General features: G+C 37.9%; 1 protein-coding gene across 1 annotated transcript; it reads left to right on the forward strand.

Moving 5' to 3' along the window:
• The first annotated feature begins 430 nt into the window (after window positions 1-430).
• LOC121381193 lies at window positions 431-11,826 on the forward strand. Its single transcript, XM_041510382.1, has 3 exons — window positions 431-496; window positions 8,818-8,890; window positions 11,459-11,826. The coding sequence occupies exons 2-3, from the start codon at window positions 8,818-8,820 to the stop codon at window positions 11,815-11,817; spliced, it is 432 nt and encodes a 143-aa protein (XP_041366316.1). The 5' UTR covers window positions 431-496; the 3' UTR covers window positions 11,818-11,826.
• The last annotated feature ends 323 nt before the right edge of the window (window positions 11,827-12,149 follow it).

The raw sequence follows: 12,149 nt of genomic DNA on the forward strand, positions 1-12,149 counted from the left end.
TATAACGGATTTTACAAACTGTCATATCACACACGCGACAAACAATAAATAACATGGTAACATCTTGCCCAGTCGTCCTCGCCATAGTGTTAAATAGAAGCTCAGACTGTTGAGCAGTCAGAATGCTATATTTTCTAGCAAAACAAAAACAAACAAACAAAGTTTTAAATGTTTTCCACATTGTGTTTGTAGTGTAAGAGAATAAATAAAATGTTCTGAAGATTCCGGATCGTTTGAACCTTTAATGTATACCACGACAAACACCAGTTATGAGATCGCCATTAGTTTGTACATAAAGTATACATTATGGTTGCAAATAAGTTTTAATTTAATCGTTCAGTTTACAGTAAGTACGCATTACAGGAATCGCTTTAAGAACAGCTGGTAACGCATTTGCATAGTAATGATGATAAAATGAAAAACCGAAACCTTCTTGCTTCACAATTCTACCAATTTCTAGACCAGCCAGTACACAGAAGCATTCACAAGAAAAAAGGTAATATTAGAATATATATAAGACATTCGTTTTCGAGTTGAAAGACGCTATTTTATAGAGTGCTCAACCGTGTGGGAGCCAGATATATCGTTAAAAAGTGTATGTTTTTCTCTACATGACAGGCTTGTTTCGTGAGAGAGTTGAATTATTGCTCTCACTCATCAGATGTAGATTTAATTACACCGTCAACGGAAAGCTGATGACGTAATGGACTCTGTGACGTCGAGGTTACGTCACTATGCAGGTCTATAATAGGTGATGTGTGGTATGCGCACAGAAGGTATTTGCGTCTGTGTCGACATGCTGATACGAGTTCATTCTTGGAGTTTAGTGTGCTGGTTTCAGGTTTATACATTATGAACAGTTTTTCCTTCAGGCAGAGGTTACATCTTTTGCTCGCTGGAGAGTATGATTTTGCTTTGGATAAAATTTTCCACTTAATGGTGTATGGGGTGAATCTATCCTTCAGTGTCCAAATGTACTGACTTAGCGCTGTTGCGTTCTTCTGTGTTGCGTTTTGAAAACTGCTCGTGTGCGCAGTATATCTCGTCTTAAATGTGTTCTCGGTCAAACCAACGTATGTTTCTTGCTTGTTGTTATCGAGTGTATTAACGGTAGCTTGATATATTACTCCTTTCTGCAAGCATTTGCCCTCAAGTGGACATTCAGCTCTTCGTCTACAGTTGCATTCTCTGGGGGGAACGGCGTCTTTGTCTCTGTGTTGTTGAAGTAGAGTTTTGTTATGCGCTGAAATTATTTTCCCAACATTAGGCATGCAGCTATAGCTAATTTTAACGGTGTTTCGATTTATAATTTTGTGGAGAGGGTTGCTTTTGGGAAAGCACTCATCGAGTAATCTGAGGAACTGGTGACCTACGTTGGTTTTCACGTTGGAGCTATATGGTGGGTTGTACCAGGTGATGTTTCTATTGCGGTTGTTTCTGCGTCTGTTGTTTTCTGCTGTTGGGGTGTATTTGAGGTTATAGTTATATCCGCTCTTGAGTAAGGCTTCCTTATATGGGCGTTTCGCTTCTTCAAAGATGCACTCATTCGAAGATATATCAGAAAGCCTTTTATTTATTGTTTTTGGTATACTGCGGATGATATTTGGAGGGTGGTTGCTCTTGTTGTGGATGTATAAAGGTGTGTTGTTTGGTTTCATATAGGGTTTGACTGAGCTCTTTTCAAGATCTAGAGTTACGTCTAAGTAATCTACAGATTTTTTGTTGGCGACTATGGTGATCTTGAGTTTATGGTTTGCAAATATTCTGCAAATATCTTTTTTGATTATCTCTATGGTTCTCGGTGACTCATTGAATGCAGCTAGCTAGCCATCGTCGCGATATAGTCCTATATTGTTGCCGTATTTGGCTTGTAGTTCTGAAAGAAGAAAGAGCCCGACTATTTCGCAAATTTCTGCTCCATCGTAACTACCCATAGTTACATCAAACCGTGATTGTTTGCCTCTTTTGCACCATGCCTTGCTGTTGTTAAATAGCAGTGAATTTCTTGCTTGTAATATTATTTCCATCTCATCGCTAGAAATATCATCGAATTTGGATGCGAACTGTAGGGCTTGTTTCACGAGATTTTCTGTTATGGACGGATAAAAATCGCATATGTCGAAACATATGAAAGAATAGTTGGATTTATTGGATATTGCTTTAAACCACTTAATCACGTCTGACGTGTTCCTCCACTGGTTTGTTCTGGTTGTGTTCAGAATCTTTCTGTTGATTCTCTCTAAGATTTTTTTTTTTTTGCTTATTATGCCAATTTCCGGTTTAGATGGGTTTATTAGTCTACAGGTGGGTTTATTGGAGAAGTTTGGTTTGTGGTCTTTTAACGTAATAAATGCTTCACTTTTTGCTGTTGTATCTATGCGGTCTGCTAGATTTAGTTTTTCTGCAATGTGTTTGTCTTTAGTGGTTATCTCTTGTTCTGAGTTCTGTGGCGCTGTTTTATATGCTTTGGTTGTGTTGCTATCTAGTAGTCTGTTGTAAGTGGTGGTGTCTAGCTTGTAAAAGTTTGTGGTTTTATCGGCAGGTACGAGTAGTTTTCTTGTCATGTTTTATAGTGTTTATGTCCTTAGCGAGTTTTCGCTGTAGTTGGTTGCTTGATGTGTTGTTAAATTGTAGATTTTTAGCTAGTCTTACCATTTTTTCTTCGAAGTTCTTGAGTTCTGGTATAGAAGGAGGGGATTTGGTGGTGTTAAATCCGTATGTTTCTTTCTGTTGTGTTGCAACTTCGGGATTGAGGAAGAAGAAAAAGATCTCCATCTTAATCTCCTTAGGAATGACTCGGTCTTTTCTAAGTAGCATTTTCTGTAGTCATCAGGTTTCGCGATCGGTATATTTTTGGTAGAGTATCCAAAGTTTACACATTCCATGGCGGCTTTCAGAGTGCTCAACAATATAAGGAGCTTTGTAATAGTAGTCGTTTTCGAGTTGAAAGACGCTATTTTATAGAGTGCTCAACCGTGTGGGAGCCAGATATATCGTTAAAAAGTGTATGTTTTTCTCTACATGACAGGCTTGTTTCGTGAGAGAGTTGAATTATTGCTCTCACTCATCAGATGTAGATTTAATTACACCGTCAACGGAAAGCTGATGACGTAATGGACTCTGTGACGTCGAGGTTACGTCACTATGCAGGTCTATAATAGGTGATGTGTGGTATGCGCACAGAAGGTATTTGCGTCTGTGTCGACATGCTGATACGAGTTCATTCTTGGAGTTTAGTGTGCTGGTTTCAGGTTTATACATTATGAACAGTTTTTCCTTCAGGCAGAGGTTACATCTTTTGCTCGCTGGAGAGTATGATTTTGCTTTGGATAATAAATTTTCCACTTAATGGTGTATGGGGTGAATCTATCCTTCAGTGTCCAAATGTACTGACTTAGCGCTGTTGCGTTCTTCTGTGTTGCGTTTTGAAAACTGCTCGTGTGCGCAGTATATCTCGTCTTAAATGTGTTCTCGGTCAAACCAACGTATGTTTCTTGCTTGTTGTTATCGAGTGTATTAACGGTAGCTTGATATATTACTCCTTTCTGCAAGCATTTGCCCTCAAGTGGACATTCAGCTCTTCGTCTACAGTTGCATTCTCTGGGGGGAACGGCGTCTTTGTCTCTGTGTTGTTGAAGTAGAGTTTTGTTATGCGCTGAAATTATTTTCCCAACATTAGGCATGCAGCTATAGCTAATTTTAACGGTGTTTCGATTTATAATTTTGTGGAGAGGGTTGCTTTTGGGAAAGCACTCATCGAGTAATCTGAGGAACTGGTGACCTACGTTGGTTTTCACGTTGGAGCTATATGGTGGGTTGTACCAGGTGATGTTTCCTATTGCGGTTGTTTCTGCGTCTGTTGTTTTCTGCTGTTGGGGTGTATTTGAGGTTATAGTTATATCCGCTCTTGAGTAAGGCTTCCTTATATGGGCGTTTCGCTTCTTCAAAGATGCACTCATTCGAAGATATATCAGAAAGCCTTTTATTTATTGTTTTTGGTATACTGCGGATGATATTTGGAGGGTGGTTGCTCTTGTTGTGGATGTATAAAGGTGTGTTGTTTGGTTTCATATAGGGTTTGACTGAGCTCTTTTCAAGATCTAGAGTTACGTCTAAGTAATCTACAGATTTTTTGTTGGCGACTATGGTGATCTTGAGTTTATGGTTTGCAAATATTCTGCAAATATCTTTTTTGATTATCTCTATGGTTCTCGGTGACTCATTGAATGCAGCTAGGCCATCGTCGCGATATAGTCCTATATTGTTGCCGTATTTGGCTTGTAGTTCTGAAAGAAGAAAGAGCCCGACTATTTCGCAAATTTCTGCTCCATCATAACTACCCATAGTTACATCAAACCGTGATTGTTTGCCTCTTTTGCACCATGCCTTGCTGTTGTTAAATAGCAGTGAATTTCTTGCTTGTAATATTATTTCCATCTCATCGCTAGAAATATCATCGAATTTGGATGCGAACTGTAGGGCTTGTTTCACGAGATTTTCTGTTATGGACGGATAAAAATCGCATATGTCGAAACATATGAAAGAATAGTTGGATTTATTGGATATTGCTTTAAACCACTTAATCACGTCTGACGTGTTCCTCCACTGGTTTGTTCTGGTTGTGTTCAGAATCTTTCTGTTGATTCTCTCTAAGATTTTTTTGCTTATTATGCCAATTTCCGGTTTAGATGGGTTTATTAGTCTACAGGTGGGTTTATTGGAGAAGTTTGGTTTGTGGTCTTTTAACGTAATAAATGCTTCACTTTTTGCTGTTGTATCTATGCGGTCTGCTAGATTTAGTTTTTCTGCAATGTGTTTGTCTTTAGTGGTTATCTCTTGTTCTGAGTTCTGTGGCGCTGTTTTATATGCTTTGGTTGTGTTGCTATCTAGTAGTCTGTTGTAAGTGGTGGTGTCTAGCTTGTAAAAGTTTGTGGTTTTATCGGCAGGTACGAGTAGTTTCTTGTCATGTTTTATAGTGTTTATGTCCTTAGCGAGTTTTCGCTGTAGTTGGTTGCTTGATGTATTGTTAAATTGTAGATTTTTAGCTAGTCTTACTGAAAGGCTTTCTGATATATCTTCGAATGAGTGCATCTTTGAAGAAGCGAAACGCCCATATAAGGAAGCCTTACTCAAGAGCGGATATAACTATAACCTCAAATACACCCCAACAGCAGAAAACAACAGACGCAGAAACAACCGCAATAGAAACATCACCTGGTACAACCCACCATATAGCTCCAACGTGAAAACCAACGTAGGTCACCAGTTCCTCAGATTACTCGATGAGTGCTTTCCCAAAAGCAACCCTCTCCACAAAATTATAAATCGAAACACCTTTAAAATTAGCTATAGCTGCATGCCTAATGTTGGGAAAATAATTTCAGCGCATAACAAAACTCTACTTCAACAACACAGAGACAAAGACGCCGTTCCCCCCAGAGAATGCAACTGTAGACGAAGAGCTGAATGTCCACTTGAGGGCAAATGCTTGCAGAAAGGAGTAATATATCAAGCTACCGTTAATACACTCGATAACAACAAGCAAGAAACATACGTTGGTTTGACCGAGAACACATTTAAGACGAGATATACTGCGCACACGAGCAGTTTTCAAAACGCAACACAGAAGAACGCAACAGCGCTAAGTCAGTACATTTGGACACTGAAGGATAGATTCACCCCATACACCATTAAGTGGAAAATTTTATCCAAAGCAAAATCATACTCTCCAGCGAGCAAAAGATGTAACCTCTGCCTGAAGGAAAAACTGTTCATAATGTATAAACCTGAAACCAGCACACTAAACTCCAAGAATGAACTCGTATCAGCATGTCGACACAGACGCAAATACCTTCTGTGCGCATACCACACATCACCTATTATAGACCTGCATAGTGACGTAACCTCGACGTCACAGAGTCCATTACGTCATCAGCTTTCCGTTGATGGTGTAATTAAATCTACATCTGATGAGTGAGAGCAATAATTCAACTCTCTCACGAAACAAGCCTGTCATGTAGAGAAAAACATACACTTTTTAACGATATATCTGGCTCCCACACGGTTGAGCACTCTATAAAATAGCGTCTTTCAACTCGAAAACGACTACTATTACAAAGCTCCTTATATTGTTGAGCACTCTGAAAGGCGCCATGGAATGTGTAAACTTTGGATACTCTACCAAAAATATACCGATCGCGAAACCTGATGACTACAGAAAATGCTACTTAGAAAAGACCGAGTCATTCCTAAGGAGATTAAGATGGAGATCTTTCTTCTTCCTCAATCCCGAAGTTGCAACACAACAGAAAGAAACATACGGATTTAACACCACCAAATCCCCTCCTTCTATACCAGAACTCAAGAACTTCGAAGAAAAAATGGTAAGACTAGCTAAAAATCTACAATTTAACAATACATCAAGCAACCAACTACAGCGAAAACTCGCTAAGGACATAAACACTATAAAACATGACAAGAAACTACTCGTACCTGCCGATAAAACCACAAACTTTTACAAGCTAGACACCACCACTTACAACAGACTACTAGATAGCAACACAACCAAAGCATATAAAACAGCGCCACAGAACTCAGAACAAGAGATAACCACTAAAGACAAACACATTGCAGAAAAACTAAATCTAGCAGACCGCATAGATACAACAGCAAAAAGTGAAGCATTTATTACGTTAAAAGACCACAAACCAAACTTCTCCAATAAACCCACCTGTAGACTAATAAACCCATCTAAACCGGAAATTGGCATAATAAGCAAAAAAATCTTAGAGAGAATCAACAGAAAGATTCTGAACACAACCAGAACAAACCAGTGGAGGAACACGTCAGACGTGATTAAGTGGTTTAAAGCAATATCCAATAAATCCAACTATTCTTTCATATGTTTCGACATATGCGATTTTTATCCGTCCATAACAGAAAATCTCGTGAAACAAGCCCTACAGTTCGCATCCAAATTCGATGATATTTCTAGCGATGAGATGGAAATAATATTACAAGCAAGAAATTCACTGCTATTTAACAACAGCAAGGCATGGTGCAAAAGAGGCAAACAATCACGGTTTGATGTAACTATGGGTAGTTATGATGGAGCAGAAATTTGCGAAATAGTCGGGCTCTTTCTTCTTTCAGAACTACAAGCCAAATACGGCAACAATATAGGACTATATCGCGACGATGGCCTAGCTGCATTCAATGAGTCACCGAGAACCATAGAGATAATCAAAAAAGATATTTGCAGAATATTTGCAAACCATAAACTCAAGATCACCATAGTCGCCAACAAAAAATCTGTAGATTACTTAGACGTAACTTCTAGATCTTGAAAAGAGCTCAGTCAAACCCTATATGAAACCAAACAACACACCTTTATACATCCACAACAAGAGCAACCACCCTCCAAATATCATCCGCAGTATACCAAAAACAATAAATAAAAGGCTTTCTGATATATCTTCGAATGAGTGCATCTTTGAAGAAGCGAAACGCCCATATAAGGAAGCCTTACTCAAGAGCGGATATAACTATAACCTCAAATACACCCCAACAGCAGAAAACAACAGACGCAGAAACAACCGCAATAGAAACATCACCTGGTACAACCCACCATATAGCTCCAACGTGAAAACCAACGTAGGTCACCAGTTCCTCAGATTACTCGATGAGTGCTTTCCCAAAAGCAACCCTCTCCACAAAATTATAAATCGAAACACCGTTAAAATTAGCTATAGCTGCATGCCTAATGTTGGGAAAATAATTTCAGCGCATAACAAAACTCTACTTCAACAACACAGAGACAAAGACGCCGTTCCCCCCAGAGAATGCAACTGTAGACGAAGAGCTGAATGTCCACTTGAGGGCAAATGCTTGCAGAAAGGAGTAATATATCAAGCTACCGTTAATACACTCGATAACAACAAGCAAGAAACATACGTTGGTTTGACCGAGAACACATTTAAGACGAGATATACTGCGCACACGAGCAGTTTTCAAAACGCAACACAGAAGAACGCAACAGCGCTAAGTCAGTACATTTGGACACTGAAGGATAGATTCACCCCATACACCATTAAGTGGAAAATTTTATCCAAAGCAAAATCATACTCTCCAGCGAGCAAAAGATGTAACCTCTGCCTGAAGGAAAAACTGTTCATAATGTATAAACCTGAAACCAGCACACTAAACTCCAAGAATGAACTCGTATCAGCATGTCGACACAGACGCAAATACCTTCTGTGCGCATACCACACATCACCTATTATAGACCTGCATAGTGACGTAACCTCGACGTCACAGAGTCCATTACGTCATCAGCTTTCCGTTGACGGTGTAATTAAATCTACATCTGATGAGTGAGAGCAATAATTCAACTCTCTCACGAAACAAGCCTGTCATGTAGAGAAAAACATACACTTTTTAACGATATATATATATATATATATATATTAGAAAAGTTATTGAAAATGTATATAATTATATAACGTCCATCGCTAAACTTTTATTCTTAATAAGAAAACTACAAATGTTGTGTTGGTGCCATTCAATAATAACCGTGTAACCAATCAATGATGCCATTTTGTAAAGTGCTCATGGCGCACTAAACTTCATTTAATAGTCAAGTGCATTTTCCTAAACATATTTACTGGATTACAAAAATTCAAAACATTTCTGTCATATTAATACATATTATCGCAACCAAAAGACAAAAATCCTTCAGATGAATTCTCGTTCTTCGTATGATCTACAAAACTCGTCGAGATATATATGTAAATTTTTATTTATTTTATTTTTTTGTAGATGAAAGTTTGGATTCTTTTGTTCAGTTTGTTGGCGACAACGTTCGCCTACAGAATAACAGTGGAAGATGAAAGTAAGTATGCTGTCGGTAGAGCACTCGGCTCAGGGGCTTGGATCGTAGAATCAAAACACTTCAGTGCATGAATTCTTTGATTTTTTTTTTACACTGTTCCAACCAGTGTGCCACGACTGGCATATCAAAGGCGGTGGTATATGCTGTCTTGTCTGTGCGAAAGTGCATGCAAAGGATCCCTTGCTGCTAATGGAAAACTGTAGCAGATTTCCTCCAAAACTATATGTCAGAATTACCAAAATGTTCGACATCCAATAGCCGGATGATCTATAAATCAATGTTCTCTAATGGTGTCATTAAATAATAAATAAATAAATAAATAAATATTTAAATAAATAAATAAATGAAAATAAATAATGTATTACGGGCCCGAAGCCATTTTCCATGCTATCAGGCTGGTAGTTGGACATACCGAGTGTCCTCTTGCTATATCCTGTTTACTAGCATTTATTAGATCAGGGCTGAAGAATACTCTATGTAAACGAGTGTCAATATTCGACAACCATTGGTCGCCAAATGTAGTAAGTGTTTTAAATACACACATTTTCTAAATGTGATGCTACAGTTCTTTAGTTGATCCCTTTTAAGTTTACTAATAAGAATAAACTAGCATGTTAGTGACTAATGTAAACGCTACAATAATAAACTCGACATCCCTAACCGAAACCGGTTCACTCTGTTTTTAGAATAGAGATGTCGGGTTTCTTTCTTTAGCATGAGATTTTAAAAAACATGTATATTTTAGACAAAGTACTTAACGATTCTTAATGATATGAATTTTTGAATTTTCAAGTTGACACAATATGAATAGGAGCGCTCCAGTCCTATAACAAAATAGGATTAGACTTTAGAGGACACTTAAACTCAAACTAGTAGACAATCAGACAGACTGAAACGAATACACATAGCCATGATGATTTCGACACATGGTCTAAAGTATATATAGGCTTCACTTCACCGAATAGCAGCCATAAATCTTTTATATGAGTTTTACACACACACAAAAGCACATATTACAGCATTTGATATACAGTTCGTCAGGAATTGGTTTGTAACGTGAAAACAAACAAACAAACCGCTGTCTAATGCTGCTAGATAGAAGTAGCCCATGTGACATGCGGGGGCTTTCAGCGATTGTGCTATAGCAGAGTCATGAAATGTTACGAAACGTTACATAAGGGGTGTGATTGTCAACAGTTACGTAACTATTAAAACAATGCCATTTTCATTAATACAGTAAATGTCAATGCCATTTTTTAACAAAATATTTTGTTTTTATCTAGTACTTTTTAAAAACGAAAATACTATAAAATACAAACACCAAAAGCAATGATGTTAGTGGTAAATGCGTCACTATGACAGAAAACGTTATTATGCAGGTGGCTCATTTTTTAAAGAAAAACAATAGGATTGGGCGTTACGTAAAATTTTGTAGAACGGTTCAAAATGGATTTTCTCCTAATCACTAACATACACGTAGCATTCTCTCTCCTGAACGTTTGTTTTAATTTTAGATAAATAAATAATATTTAATCATGTTTACAAATGACTATTTCAGTCATTATTATTTTTTACACTACGACCAATCATTCATCCAAGATACATTCTTTGAACTTTATTTTCAACTTACTAAATACTAGTATATGTATATTCAAACACTTCATAATTAACTTTTATCATTATAAACATTGTATTCTTCAATTTCAGCTAAAATTAAGGATATGTCAAACATTTTGTGTCTGGGTTTCGGGGAGAGGAGGTTGGAGAAAGGGATTTTTTATGTTTTTTATTTTTTGGTTTGAGGGAAGGAGTGGAATCAAAATACAAATATCAATTTGAATCAAATTGTGTACAGAGGTACATAATTCTGTACCAGAAATTGTTTTCTCAACAAACTAACCTACACTAATATGTTAAACATTAACGAAAATTTTGAAATTTATATATACATGATGATGAATTTTTTTAATTACCAAGAAGAAATAAACTTATATTAACCCCAAATTCTCAATATTCATATACAACAGTCTAAGCAAGTATAGTTTAGTGGCTGCAAATTAACGACGCACTAACATTGTATTGTTTTATTTTGGTCACTGGTAAGATTCTATATCCTAAGCCAGATGGCAGCGTGAAAAGGTACCCCTGTAGTTGGTCAGCATTTTGCACAAAGCAGGTATTGTATTGTTTCAGTATTGGGTTTTCTTTTCGTGCTTATATCCAATTAAGGTTCAAGCACGCTGTCCTGAGCACACACCTCAGCTATCTGAGCTATTTATCCAAGACAGTGGGTTAGCTGTTAGTGAGAGAGAAGAGGGTGTAGAGGTCTTACACCTACCCACTGAGTGGTTAAAACTCGCTGTAGGTGGAAGCCACTATCGAGCTGCGAACCCAGTTCCTACCAGCATTATGACCAATGGCGTAACCACGACCACCGAGGCCGGTTCAAAGCAGGTACCACTGATGGTTATATAATATAAATGACATGTAATATTTTAGCCAGTATTGCAATGTAACTTGATTGGATGACTTGTGAGAACAATAATAAATTTTTGTTTCATGTTTCAGGCGAACTTTGTGATGAAGGCACCGAAATGGGTGACGATGGGGGATTCGATGACATGGATGACGGTGGAGGTTTTGATGATGATTCAGATACTACCGTAGCAGACGTAACAGATTCCCTACGTATACTAGCCGATATCTTTACTGAATTGAAGAAAACTGAAGAAGCGAAAGTAATAACACAGGCTGCAGATACCATTGATGCTGTTGTTAAAGAAGGTGACAAAGAACTTGAAGACAAATTGAACAAAGAACTAAAAGCAGCAGAGGAAGAAAGTAAGACAGAACTGGATAGCGAAAGCAAGGCCTTGGACGAGGAGCTAAATAAGGCAAAGGCTGAAATGCAAAAGGCGGACAATTAAGTCAACCCAAAAGAGGTATTTATCATAGAGAGGAACTGGGGGGGGGGGGGGGGGGGGCTCCAGGTTAGTCGGTAGAGCGCTCGCCTGAGGTGCTTGCATCGTAGGATCGAACCACCTCAATAGACTCATTCTACGATTATTTTTTTCTAGTTCCAAGCAATGCCCCACTAGTGGTATGTACTACCCTGTCTGTGGGAAAGTGCACATAAAAGATCCCTTGTTGTTATTATTGATTACTAGAATATTAGTTTCAGCAGAGATCACTGCAGAACAAGTCGAATAGGACACGAAACGACCTTTTATAGACCTCTCTCGAGAACACAACAATAATA

Source organism: Gigantopelta aegis, chromosome 9 (genome assembly GCF_016097555.1).
Source record: "Gigantopelta aegis isolate Gae_Host chromosome 9, Gae_host_genome, whole genome shotgun sequence".
Lineage (NCBI taxonomy): Eukaryota > Metazoa > Mollusca > Gastropoda > Neomphalida > Peltospiridae > Gigantopelta > Gigantopelta aegis.

What these genes read in the sequence shown, in the direction of transcription:
- LOC121381193 (XM_041510382.1), top strand. Translation starts at nt 8,818, where the DNA reads ATGAAAGTTTGGATTCTTTTGTTCAGTTTGTTGGCGACAACGTTCGCC. An exon ending in AATAACAGTGGAAGATGAAA is followed by an intron (nt 8,891 to 11,458) that starts GTAAGTATGCTG and finishes TTCATGTTTCAG; the next exon opens with GCGAACTTTGTGATGAAGGC.